General features: G+C 36.5%; 1 protein-coding gene across 1 annotated transcript in view; it reads left to right on the forward strand.

Moving 5' to 3' along the window:
- The first annotated feature begins 468 nt into the window (after positions 1-468).
- The window catches only part of fam20cb (FAM20C golgi associated secretory pathway kinase b), a 114,764-nt gene continuing 100,791 nt past the window's right edge, over positions 469-14,441 (forward strand). The window contains exons 1-3 of the mRNA XM_056468902.1: positions 469-1,785; positions 2,215-2,390; positions 4,883-4,961. Coding sequence (XP_056324877.1) covers positions 1,268-1,785; positions 2,215-2,390; positions 4,883-4,961 — 773 coding nt within the window. The 5' untranslated portion in view covers positions 469-1,267. The remainder of the gene's footprint in view (positions 1,786-2,214; positions 2,391-4,882; positions 4,962-14,441) is intronic.

A 14,441-nucleotide genomic window follows, 5' to 3' on the forward strand; every position in this document is an offset into this window, starting at 1 on the left:
ATCATACTTTCAGTGCTCACTTGTAGGAGAGGCTTGTGTTGTTGGTAAAACAAACATGGTTTGTCTAATTCACTTACTTTGTTCATTATTTGGCCAAAACCAAAAACATGTTCTTTGTGCCCCGCTGTCCCCTAAGCTTCTTTTTTTGCAAAGTGCCACTGCCCTACAAAAATGTCAAAATCTTCAATGTTCATCTGAAACAAAGTCACCTGCATACTGGATGGGCTGAAGGTGTGTAAATCTTGAACCAAAGCTTTAAGCACATTTCTAGCCTACTTATATTCCTTTAGTCTGTTGCTCAACTGCTTCCTGACATGAAGAAACAGTCCCGAAAATTTCCACCAAAATAAGGTGGTAGAGAGCGGTTAGGGCGTGCGTGTTAAGCACATCTTAAAAGTAATTTCAGACAATAATGGGCAGTGTGTTCAGACGCCCTCTTCTTGCACAATCTGACGCTACAGGAAGAAGCGAGCCTGGGCTGCCTGTCCTGCCGTTTTCAAGCTCAGCCAATCCTCAATGTGCGAGGGGCTTCAGCATCATGATATTTAACACACCCACCCCGAACATCCGACCGAGGTATTTCCTCAAGCGCCTGTCAACGAGCAGACATCACCTTCACGAGAGCTGGACGAGCAGCAGGAAACGCTGAAACTTTCTCCAGATATCACATTTGTCGACGGACGGAAGGAGGTGCGATGCCACACTTTCTCGAGACCTGCCAAGGCTGCCATGCGTCTCGTCGTGTTCCCCGACTGAACAGCCCCGATTCTTTCACACCGGATAAGAGGAGCGAATGAACTTGAACAGCTGTGAAAGACATCTCGTGCGCTGTATGAATAGCGGCAGATGTTTTCTTCGCATGCCGAAATGGACATCGCGAACGCGCACTTTTCTGGATAGTCTACTGTATCCGACGAGGCTTGACTTGTTCACATTTCGCAGATATCTGCAGCATACGAGCTATTAAATGGTCAAACAGACTATGAGTGACTATGTCGCGTCTCGTCAACTGACCGCACGGGAGGAATTTAATCGCGAGCGCACGTAAATAACTGGATTATTGTTTGGCATGGATGTACACGAGCGCTTCGCCGAATAAACCCTCATCTCTGCCCTTAAACTGGCACATGAAAACACAGACGTTCCATGCGTTCCCCTCCTAAAATTGGGAGCCCGTGTTTTATGTACTGTTGGCGATGTAGTGCGCTTGCTCACTTTTATCCCTGACATTCCAAACAAGTCGTTTCTCGAACGCGAGAGCCTGAAGATGATCCTCTTTAGAAAATTCCGCGTCTTGATTTTGATGGTGTTTCTTATAGCCTGCTCCATGCACATTATGATAGACTTGTTACCGAAGCTGGAGAGACGGAGCGGTAGCGCGTGCTCGTGCTCACACACACCCAGCGAAGAGCCGCAGAACTGGGCTAAGCATCGAGCCAAGCCGGGATCAGAGTCCGGCTGGCCTAATAAACACACACTCCGAATACTTCAAGACTTCAGCAACGAGCCCAGCTCCAACCTGTCCTCTCACTCGCTGGAAAAGATGATGGTTGGGGAGAGAGCCGAGGCTTTGAAGAGATTTGAGCAGCTGACAGGTGACGAGAGGAGGCTCGCGACGCGGGACTCTGCCTTGAAGAACGCAGCGGTCAAGGGTTCGAGGCTCTCGGCGCTGTTTGAGCATCCTTTATACACCAGGCCGTTGCCTCCTTTAACTGACGAAGACACTTTATTCAATGTCAACACTGATATACGATTTGACCCTAAAGCTGCGGAGAATCCAGAGTGGTAGGTTGAGAAGCTGTTTCTTTTCCACAAAAATTAAGTACATACTCTTCAGTGGATACAAACAGCTGTTCCCCTCAAATAATACTGATTTCTAGCACATAATAATAATAAAAAAGTTATTATTTTATTACTAGTGTTATTATTGTATTATTACCATTTTTGATAATTAAATTATAAATACATGTGTAATAATTGTTTATTATTTTAGATTGATAAAACTACTATGATTATGCTATGATTTAAAATAAAATACATTATATAGTAGTTAAGTTAGTATTGTATAGCAATTGCAACCATCATTATTATTGTTGTTGTTATTATTGCTATGCATTTAATTTTAAAAACTTTAAAACACAAATACACAGAATCATCTATGTTATATGCATTTGTTAAATGGCATTACATTTAACACATTCTGTATTTTCATAGGAATGGGGAAGGTAAAGATGGGGATTATGCACCTACGGGTGAGATGTCTTCAGACTCCTACCCAAACTGGCTCCGCTTCCACATTGGGATCAACCGGTATGAGCTTTACTCCAGGCATAACCCGGTTATTGACGCAATGCTGAAGGATCTGGTTTCGCAAAGGATCACCAGTGTTGGTGAGTTAATATTTGAGATTGCACAACAATTAGTACAAAATGAGCAGCACTAGAGTTAAACGCCATTCAGGGAATTGATTTTGTTGGTACAGTTGTGACGCTGATTCGAGTGCAGATTTAAATAGATTCTTTGAACGAAGTTTCTTCAAGATAATGGCTAGACTCTTCCTGCACTCTGTCTGCAGATGCATCAATAAAATTGGACTGAGATTCACTGCTAGTGGATTCCAGCAGGGTAAATGAATGAGAAGAGCGTGCAATTTAGACTTAATCAAACACCATGCTGTGGAAAAGTATCTCCTGCTAGGCATGCATATCGTCAAGAAGAATTTTGCTTGATGGGATGCGTTTATGTGAAGCTCCAAGGTCAATCTCAACTTATTACATGGCTCTTCTGAATTCTTGAATCTGATTGGATGATCACTTTAAATTGTGGGCAGAATAATTTTGTATCTTTAACAAGAAACTGTATATTTGACAACTGTCCCTGACATCCAAACTATCTCAGATTCTTCTGGGATAAAATAATTCCTCAATTCAACATTATTTATTCTATTTATTACCTTATTTGCTATACCTGGGTCATAGAGAAGACACCTGATTTTGGTGTTTGTTTCAAACATAATATACACATGACCGGTCAAAAGTTTGGGGTCAGTAGGATTTTTTAATGTTTTAAAATAAGCTTATCCTGCTCACCAACGTTGCATTTATTTCATCAAAAATACAGTACAAATTGTAAAATTGTGAAATGTTATTGCACTATAAAATAAGTGTTCAAAAGTAGTTTCTAATTTAATTTAATCATTTATTCCAGTGATTTTACAGATGAATTTTCAGCTTCATTACTCCAGTCTTCAGAGTCACACGATCCTTCAGAAATCACTCTAATATTGATGATAATAATAATAATAATAATAATTATTATTATTATTATTATTATTATTATTAATGGTAATAGTAATAAAAGCGATTATGACTGGAGTAATAAATTAATTTGAAACTACATACAATAAGAAAGCAATTATTAAAAAATGTAATAAATATTTAACAATTAAAAAAAATTCCATTTAATGAATGCTGATGAATCATTGATAAACAGATTAATTTTATTAAAAAACAAACATGAAAAAAACTGACCCCAAACTTTTGTATATATTTTTTATTTGAAATCTTCATAGATATCATATTGAATGCAAGTACATTGTCTGTTGTAGCATTTGAAATAAATAAATCATCAAAATATGGGTGAAATAATTTCACCGTCATTAAGTGTATACTGTATATAGTTATAAGAAAAATATACAGTGTAATTATTCTGACCCATTCTTATTCAATATATAAAAGAATAAAAGATCATACTAAACTTTATTATTTTACTTAAGTGATTAAAAGCTTCTTACTGCCAAATGGCGTTCTTGAAGGATAGTGATAAATTAAATTAAAATGACATTTAATTAGTATTTTGACCGATGCACTCTGACCCTTAAATGAGTATTTGGTCAAAGTTTATTTACAGGTACAATTCTCACTATTAACAAACCATTAACCATGACTTTTAGCACAATAAACATCTAATTTGCTGCTTATTAATAGTTATCAAGGTAGTAGTTGAGTTTATTTTTGGGTAGATTAGACATGTAGAATACGATCATGCAGATTATATACTTTATAAGTACAAATATACAGCCAATACCTTAATAATACGTAGGAAATAATCCATTAATAATAAGAAGAATTGGGACTTAAACTAAAGTGTTAACAAACCTTTTAATGACATCAAGGGTTTTGTGTTCTAAATATGTTTGACAAGGATTTATTAGTGTAAACTTTGGTAGGTCTCTTCTGCAGTTGACGGTAAGATGTATGATAGTTATTTTTGGCTCTGAAAAATATTTAATTAAACAGGACACATTCTAATAACTGAACACAATTAGACTTTATATTACTTTACTGTTGACGTTTGAAAATATTTCGTCTTTAATCCAGCTGTGGAATAACTGACATGCTGTAGAGTGCCCCAGTTGAAACAAAATGCCCTCGATTAATTAACATTGACCAGCTGACTGTATATTGGTATATTTCTACTCTTTTATGCTACCATTTAGTTGTTCTCTTAAAGGAAGTTGCATGGTAATCTACAATGATAGAGATCTTTAAAAATTGGTATCGACACACATGCCTCTCATGTGACTTGAGGCGGTGTCTCCTTGTTTTCCTTCATCTGTTTGTGATTGCCTGCATATTCATTGCAAAAAGCATTCTTATCAGCTTTCCTTAAAGGGCTGTGCATATGTATGTCCAAAATACGCTAGTTTTCATTAATTTTTTCCCCCCAACGGTGCATAATCAAATACCATCCTCAGTGAGAGCACAGAGTATTTTCACAATTGAATTTTCACATTGTTATTGCTATTTGCATAATGAGTCTTATCTAAAACGGTTCATTGAAAGTTACTTTCCTGATACGAGTGTAATTGTTCTCTGTGTAGCAATGAAATCTGGAGGCACGCAGCTGAAGCTCATCATGACATTCCAGAACTACGGCCAGGCTCTTTTCAAGCCCATGAAGTAAGTGAGACAGCAATAGTAAAATGATGATGTCACTGATAAATATTATGAACATGTGGACATCTGTATTCTCAGCATGTGATTTTTATACATTTGTTACTGCTTCTCTGTTCTAGGGTTTGAATATGTGACTGAACCACAAAACCAGTCTTAAGTAGTGGTGAAAAGAGTACTGAAAAATCATACTTAAGTAAAAGTATCATTACTTGCCTAAAAATGTAGTGCAAGTAGACTAAAAGTATCTGTTATAAATATTACTCAAGTTATGAGTCAAAAGTAGGCCTTTTAAAAGTACTCAAGAGTAGTGAGTATTACGCTTTAAAAGTTGATGCATTTACACCTAATTTGTGTGTGTGTGTAAGTGTAACATTCTGTAGTGCATTTAGTCATTGCTTAGCAGGCACACAACTCAATAAGACGTTAATATTAGGTTAGATTTAGGTTGTGACGTCAGATGACTACAATTCAGTGTCTAGCCAGCATCTAAGGACAACGTTATTGTGATGCCTAAAAACAAAATCAAATGAAGCTGATATTTGGTTGATTTTAGGTTGTGTTAGAAACTGACCAAAGTCCAACGTCGAGCCAACATCTTAAACCAACGTCATATTGACGTCAAATACTGACATTTACTCATCAGGTATGGCAACCAAAATCCAAAATTTGTTAGACATCACAGTGGTAACGTCCGCACAACGTCAAGCTGTAACATCATTAGATGTTGATATTTGGTTGCTTTTAGGTTAGACATTGACGTCGTCGGCCTGATGTTGGGTTCTGATGTCAACCTGATTTTCATTTACGAACAAACTGCAACGTCCCCTGGACATTGGGGTACAAAGTCAATCTGACGTCTTGTGCCTGCTGGGTGTTTAAGGCCATTTCAGGCATCATAAAGTAGGAAATGAACAAAATGTCTTGATGGAACATGATTTTTACTTAAAATGCAAATATTATTTATTATTATTATTATTAATAATAAAAACCATTCATTTTGACCAATGTACAGTTGAAGTCAGAATTATTAGCCCCCCTGTTTATTTTTTTCCTCAATTTCTGTTTAACGTTGAGAAGATTTTTTTTCAACACATTTCTAAACAGAATAGTTTTAGTAACTCATTTCTAATAACTGATTTATTTTATTTTTGCCATGATGACAGTAAATAATATTTGACTAGAAATTTTTCAAGACACTTCTATACAGCTTAAAGTGACATTTAATGGCTTAACTAGGTTAATTAGGTTAACTAGGCAAGTTAGGGTAATTAGGCAAGTTATGCTATAACGATGTTTTTTTAAAAACCCTTAAAATGGTTTTTAAAAAATTTAAAACTGCTTTTATTCTTGCTGAAATAAAACAAATAAGATTTTCTCCAGAAGAAAAAATATTATCAGACATACTGTGAAAATTTCCTTGCTCTCTTATACGTCATTTGGGAAATATTTAAATAAGAAAAAAAAATCAAAGGGGGTTAATAAATCTGACTTTAACTGTATGTTTGACTATTGCCAAAAATATACCCATGTAACATAAGACTGCTTTTGTAGTCCAGGGTCACATATGTCTCCTTGTTAAATGGCTATATTTCCTGTTGTCTCTGTTATTAAATCTTCTGATGGACACTATTGTGTTGTACTTTTAGCCCAGGCCGCTCAATTCTATTTGGATACGTCTGTTATTATAATCGTGTGATAATATGCTCGGATCAGAGCTATTGAAAAGGGATTTATAGTCGTCGGCGTTGTGATCCACAATGGACGGATCACATCCCATTTGAAATGTAGGTTACAAAGGGAGGGGAGGTTGTTTTTATGGATTTGACAACCCCTCAGCGCAAATAATAGTTGCCTCCCTGTAATTTTCCGGGATCTATAAATGGCAGCAAGTAAATCTTTGGTGTCATTGTCAAATCCAGAGCAGCAGCCCCTCCATCTGTATGCGCCTTAACTATCGGTTTCACAGACGCTGCTTATGCTTTCTCTGGCAGATTAGTATTTAATGTCTTAGCGGTTTTCATGCTATCATTGAAATCCACTCTGTTTCCTCAATGTTTTTTATATCATAGCTCCACCAGTTAAGGAGCATACAGGATGTGTGCCTTGGTGACCAGATCTTATGAACTAATATCCTGCCAGCTGATTGGCTTTATTAGCGGTGCATTCATAAAGACACACTTTAGCATTGGCAGACTTTATTATGAGACGCTTTTCCATGAGTAAGCATGCAATCGAAGAGTTGATCAATAGTCTTGAATTTTATATAGATGAATGTGAAATGTAAGGAAGCTTATGTGCAGGTCCCGGCGGATTCAGAGATGTTCTTGGTTTGTTCTTGGGGAGTATTTAAGGAGAAATGAGAACAATGGGTCTTTGGTGACAAGAAGCTGATAAATGTTATTAGAGAGAGGAGGTCTGAGCCTAGCCTGTTCCTGCTATAATTAGCGCAGAGCAACAAAGACACGCTCGTTTCTCCCAACCACAAGCTAAACACTTCACCCCATCTTGCTTTTGAGATCATGTGCGTTCTCCTTTTTCACTGAAGGTTTGAAACCCAGGAATTGCTTGACCTTCTTTGAGGACATGATTTGAGTTTGCCAGCTAGCACATTGCTAATATAATCAAAGTCAAAATGAAACTTCAAATGTCTGTAATCCTCGCTGTCTTCGCTTGTAATTCTATTTTGTAAATATTACTTTCACTAACTGATTTGTCGACGTGCTTTCCATGCCTTCTCTGACGAGTCAGGCAAGGACGTGTTCTAGCAGCACGTGTGGTCTAGCAGAGCAACTTTCTTTCGGTTGATTCTTGTCTGAATGCTTGCAATATGCCACACAAAAAGACCTTCCTATATCAATGTAAAGCCTGGGGAAATTGCATAATCAGCTTTAATTCACTTAAGCATATTAGGTGAAATAAATAAAAGAACATTTTGTCATCATCTGTTTACCTTCATGTCATTTCAAATCTGAATAATTTTCTTCTATCTGTGGAGCAAAGAAGATGTTTAGAAAAAAGTTCATGATGCTCTCACCAGGAGCTGTTAAAAAGTTTTAAATTATATTATATTATATTATATATTTGTTAACATTTATTTCACTACAAAGCTCTCTATTGTCCACATTGATATTCTCCAAAGACTTCAAGCCTTTTCTATTTGTTTGTTATTTAATAGATAAGTAAACATTTAACACATTAAAATAAATAACCTTTCACATATCAGTTATAAAAATGTTATTTTAGGTTATTTAAAAGATTTGCTGAGCCCCTGATTGGACCATGGCACACTGTTGAGGACCATTCATTTTTATGTCATGTGTTTTTTTTTTTTTTTTTTTTTTTAATTATTCATAGATTTTACAACACAGGCTTATTCTGAAAACGTATCCCTATATACATTTCTGGAAATTGCTAATTATGTAGCCAAGTACGTATAGCTGCATTTCATCTTTAAAGCTAAAGCTACGAGGCGGTATGATGGCGTTCTTTTTTGTGCTTACAAGCTGACTGCATACCTCCGTACTTTCCCGCTGTTACCAGTTTGACCAGTAGCTCACCGGCTGTACGGCAGCAGACAGTCAGTCAGTCATTCTTTATGCGAGAACAGCAGACACGTATGGCACTTGTGAGAGAAATTTGAGATCTCAAAAAGCATACGCTGCGGCCTGTGGCAGATTCGCGATAACAAAAACGGCAAAAAAACATAGCTCCTGGAATGTATTTGGCGCTCTTCAGAAATGAATATAGCGGTTCTGTAACCCGGGGAGTGACACAGACAACTGAATTTTGGATCCACTTGCAGGTTTAATCAAAGTCAGGGAAGCAATGGTCAACACAGGTGCAAACAGATGTATAAAGGCAGTCCAGAACCGTAGTTAAAAGTATCAGGCGAGAGGTCGGAAGGCAGGCGGCAGACAGGAATAACTAGGAACAAGGCTAGGGTAAACACACGGAGAAACAAGGGTAAGGAGACCGCGTTGAATTGTCACTTACAGGTAAACAAGATGCGGCAATGGAAGTGAGAGTGTGTGCTGTTTAAATAGTGTCTGTAATCAGTCTTTGACAATGCTCAGGTGGTGCGAGTGTAATCAGTAGAGACTTGGAGCAGGTGTGAGTATGTGTGTGGCATGACTGAATATGTAGTCCATTAATGGCGGAATTGTAGTCCATATGTGTGAGAAACAGCGATCTGGGAGTTATGATCGCTGATGATCGTGACAGGTACGTTTTTAGAATGAGCCTTGGTTGGGATTTTCACCTCTTTAGAAAGGGAAAAACATACTGGTGTAGTACAAAATTTAGGGGACTATTTTAATGATAATCTTTATTATATTATTAAAACCCGACAGGAGGACAAATCTAAACTTGTTTTTATTAAAACAAATATAAATAGGTCTGTGCATGTAATACATACTACTACTAATAGTAATAACAGTAAACAGATGCAAATTGTCACAAATAAACTGACTAAGGCAGAATTTCCAAGCCTTAAAATTACATTCTGGACCACCCCTTTAATGTTTTTTCATTTATTATATTATATTCATATACTAACTAATTCATTCATTAATTAGTTTGTTTTGTGTGTGTCTTGGTTTGGACCCTTGAAATAGAAATCTGGCCGTGATTTTAAAATATATTTACCCTGATCATTTGGGGGAAAAAGGCTGCTTGATTGGTCTTGAAAGCAGGTAATTCGGTCTGGTATTCTTATGTGGTTTGTCAGCTTTAAGCATCTGCTTATGCCGAAGTACTTAGGCTATTTAACAGAATTAATGAAAGTCTGTGATGAATGGGCGTGAGAGTGGATTAGAGGGTGGACAGATCAGAGGGGGTGATATTTTTTTTTCAAGAACTTCCTCAGTAGGGCTCCTCAAGGTTTAATAAAGAAAGATACAAGAATTTAATGTAGGAGAGGCAAGCTCTTCTGAATGCATCATTGCTCAAGCACTATTTAAAGATAAAGGAGATTTCAATAGCAAACAGACGTGTTTTAAAGGCTGCTCTCTGAGGCATGAAATGCTTCAAAATGGATCTTCCTCTGTCCTGAGACATAGAGGCAAAGGGACAACAACACAATTGTTCTCATCTGCTAGCACTGTTTGGCATCTCCCTGTAAAATCACATGACATTCACTCAACACCAACTTTGAGCGATTGCTCACAACTGGGTTAGGAACTCAGATTGTCAACTGGAAATCAAATGTCAATTTAGCTACCCAATTCCGTTATTGTACTAAATGTCTCTAAAAGCAAATACTCAGTACTCAAAGACTTATTCCAGAATTGTAGGCATCATTCATTGATGTACATTCGAATCATTCATGTTTTTAAAAGCGCTAAAGAGATCGAATGCTGTTGTGTGTATGCGCTCAGCCTATAGTCATCTTAAAGTGAGCGCTTTAATGGTCAGATACATGGAAATTTGTGTCAAAACGCTGTGTTTAGTGATCATTCTTATTAACCCTCATTTATGTAATAACCAACGAGCTGAGAATCAAAAGACACGTGAAAGTGAAACCATAAATCAGAACCGTACTGCTCTTAAAGTGACAGTGCGCTATATTCCTGCTGCCAACTGTTTTTATCATTATTAATCAAACAACAAAAGGACAAAATCACTCACTGCTCTTGACTGAAGGATTTTTGTAGCTATAATTAAAGTTTTTTTCTCACAAAAAAGATGCTTTAAGCAGTTTGTTTCATATATTTATTCTGTTGTATTTTTCCCCCTTTCCTTATTTACAGGGAGGAAAATAACTGTATTTATACAGTTGAAGTCAGAATTATTAACGGCCCTTTATATTTTTTCCCCAATTTTTGTTTAACGGAAAGAAGATTTTTTTCAACCCACTTCTAAACATAACAGATAAAGACTTTTCTAATAACTGTACATAATATTTTACTACATTTTTTTTAGATTCAAGCATTCTGCTTAATGTGCAATTTAAAGGCTTAATTGGGGTAATTAAGTAAGTTAGCGTAATTAGGCAAGTCATTGTATAACAGTAGTTTCTTCTGCAGACAATCAAAAAATATATATTGCTTAAGGGGGCTAATAATATTGACCTTAAAATAGGTTTAAAAATATTTAAACCTGCTTTTATTAAAGCCAAATAAAAACAAAAAAGACTTTCTCCAGAAGAAAAAATATTATAGGAAATACTGCAAAAAATTCCTTGCTCTGTTAAACATCATGTGGGAAATATTTATAAAAAAAATTCACAGAAGGGTGAATAATTTTGACTTCAACTGTATATCTTTTTGAATAATCGTGATTACAAGTATGACCAAAATAATCGTGATTATGATTTATCCAATAATCGAGCAGCCCTAGTTTGAATGCCAATTAACATGGCATTTATTGCCATACTACTGAAAGCCGAAGCAGATAGTTCACCTCAGTCCTTAAAGATAAAATGAACCGTTTGAAATTGAACTTTAAAACTGTGACTCAATATAAAACACAAATCCTTGATTCAACATGCACATTTAATAAAGTTAAAGAGGTTTATTATGTGTTCATTAGATTATAAACGTTACCATTTCATGAATGAGTGCATATTCTGCTTCTGAATGGCCGTGTTTCGTCTGGTGCAAACAGCCAAATTGCTTATTACAGCAAATCTGGTCACATAGCATGTTGTTAGGACATGCGGTTACATTGCTCACCTAATTTTAACCTGCTCACCTAATGTTTATGATCCTTATATTTATATTATTTGCTAAATAATAACCTCATGTGGAACTCTGATGAATCAAATATGTGTTTTTTCACCAAGACAACCTGGAGTGCTGAAATATAATTGGGTAAAGTGGTAGTGGGCAGGTTAAAAGAACAAAAACAAAGAGAGCATTCTGGCACGTAACAGATATTTTCGACGCAGAATATCTGACTTCAGCATTGTTTTCCAGATAAACAAGAATGTTCACTTGGCATGTTTCTTAAATATCTGCTAACAGTTATGGGATTTGTATGCTTTAAGCAAAAAACATACAGCACCTTAAAGTGAATGAGAAATTCACTGAAATGTCACAGTAACAGGGCTGAAAAAATCATTATACTACTGTTGGTGTATCCTAAATACTTTGTACAAATTAATGAGAGAAGAATAATTACATGCCTCAATACCTTCCACAGTTTCTCACCAGAGGAAGTGAAATCACAGGTTTAGGTTTATTATGTCTTTTCATTACTGATGTAACAGATGTAACACAAATTGTATTTGATTAGCGCAGAGATTATAAATAATACAGAAAATAAATGTTTTAATTAAACTTCATAGAATAAACACTAAAAAAAGACTTATTTTGTTGAATTTTAATGCTGAGTGTTTAGTTTAGGAGGCAAAAACTTTCATTAAAATTTGCTTAAGAGCATTTTATTGCCAACAATCATCCAGTTACAATCTCAAAGGCTGCATGACTATATGTTTTTGAGAGTTTGAAAGAGATTAATCAAAAAAATGAGTGTTTGCCTGTTATCTCTCACTCATATAAACTCCATTAGTGTTGATCCAGCATGCAGCTGACTGCAGTCCCGCACCTTCAGAAACACTGACATACTTCATCCATAATTAGCTCCTCCCTGGTCACACTAGACAGGATTTTTGGACAAACATGCTGTCATTGATTAAGCTAATCTGATGAGTCATTCAGGAGCTGCTTGTTTAGCCGTTTGACAGACGAGAGAGGCTAATGTAAAATTTATGCTAGAGATATGAATCACGCCACAGATCAAGTAAATGGAGCGCTTGTGAAAAAAACGCATTTGAGAAATATCGTAGGCTAGCTACAAATATCATAGGCTAGAACTGATCGGACTGGTTTTGTTTCTCTTCACAAGTGGAAGGATCATTTCTTTTATGGCACATTATTCTACAAAAAGCAGCAAACATCATTGCTGTTTTTTCAAACTACTTACTTAAAATGAGCTAAAACAACACAATTCTTGTTTTTATGGAGGACAACTTAATTTTTTTAAGTTCAATTAACTTAAAATTGTAAAAACTAATAAGTTCACTTAATTCCTTCATGTTGCCCCATCACAAATAAATTGCTTTGTTACCCAGCGTTTTTACCGAGTAAAGCTTAGTGCTCAAATCAGATTTTTTCACAGATCTGATTTTTTGCATAGCTGTTCACATTGTAGGGATGGTTGACGTGAAACTGATGTTTGACACAGTGTCGAGATCCCGAAGTGCAAATGTTTCACTGCACCGAAGCATGATCTGAAACAGCCTGGTCACATGACTAAAGTGTTTCAATACACCACTTCATGTGACTACAGCAATTCAAAGCATTGGTTATTTCCAAAGCGTTCCGAGACCTAACAAATCTAGATGACTGACAGGGTAGGAAAAAAATCTCCTGTAGCCTAGTGTGTGCACAGAGTAACTGTGTTGCAAATGGCCAACAAATAGCCAGTTCAAATCCCGACAAATACTCTGAAATTGTGAATTGATGTATTTTGTTATTTTGCATTTTAATGACCAAAACAATACATATTTATTCACAAAGTGTTCAATTGGATGTCAGACCGATGTTAAAACAAAACACTTTACAAGAACAGAGCATTTAAGAAAAAACATCTATTTCTGCATCACCCTGCATTACCTCAGCCTGCTAGTCTGGAACTCTCACTGGTCCACTAAATCATTTGAAGCCTGACTCTACAATGTTTGGTTTAATACCTCAATTTGCGTAACTGTTTCTTTGCTGAAGCTGTTGCAGAGCAATACATAAAAATGATCTCTAGGTGTCACTGTAGAGATGAATTCCGAAACGTTTAGAAGCTTCGACACTTTTGCTTCGACTGTTTCAATGTTTTGTGAAGGCACGCTTTGCCCACCACTATTACATTGTTGTTATAAATGTGGCCAGTAACAGGTTTCCAGTGTAAACTGAACATGGTCCTAAAGTGACCCGTATGCGCAAAAATATAATTACGGACATCGTAAAATGTCAGATTATGTAGCCAAAACATGACTGTATGATGAGAACGTTGTCAGTTTATGTTTAACATAATTATTATTGCCGCTTTCACAGACAACCGCTGTGTATTTTATGAACTGTAAATGAACTGTTTTTCTAATCGGCCTGTGGATTTCAGTGTCTAAAACTTAAAAACACTGACAACACTAATAATTTGGGATCTATGTGAAGTTTAATATTAAACTTATTTCAAGAGGAGCACGCACTCATGATTGGCCCAGCTGGCCCACATTAGCTAATCACGATCCTCCAATCAAAGAATCCCAAGTCACTATATATATATCCTAATTTCCTTTCTACACTATCTTTGTCTGGAAGAACCCCACTCCACCCCTTCTTCCACATTTATCCAGAATGGGTAGCACGGTGGCCCAGTGACTAGCACTGTTGCCTCACAGCAACAATACCAATGGCTCCAGGTCCTTGCTGGGCCATCTGGTATTTCTGTGCTGAGTTTGCATGTTCTCCCTGTGTCCGCGTGGGTTTCCCC

This window comes from Danio aesculapii, chromosome 12 (assembly GCF_903798145.1).
Source record: "Danio aesculapii chromosome 12, fDanAes4.1, whole genome shotgun sequence".
Lineage (NCBI taxonomy): Eukaryota > Metazoa > Chordata > Actinopteri > Cypriniformes > Danionidae > Danio > Danio aesculapii.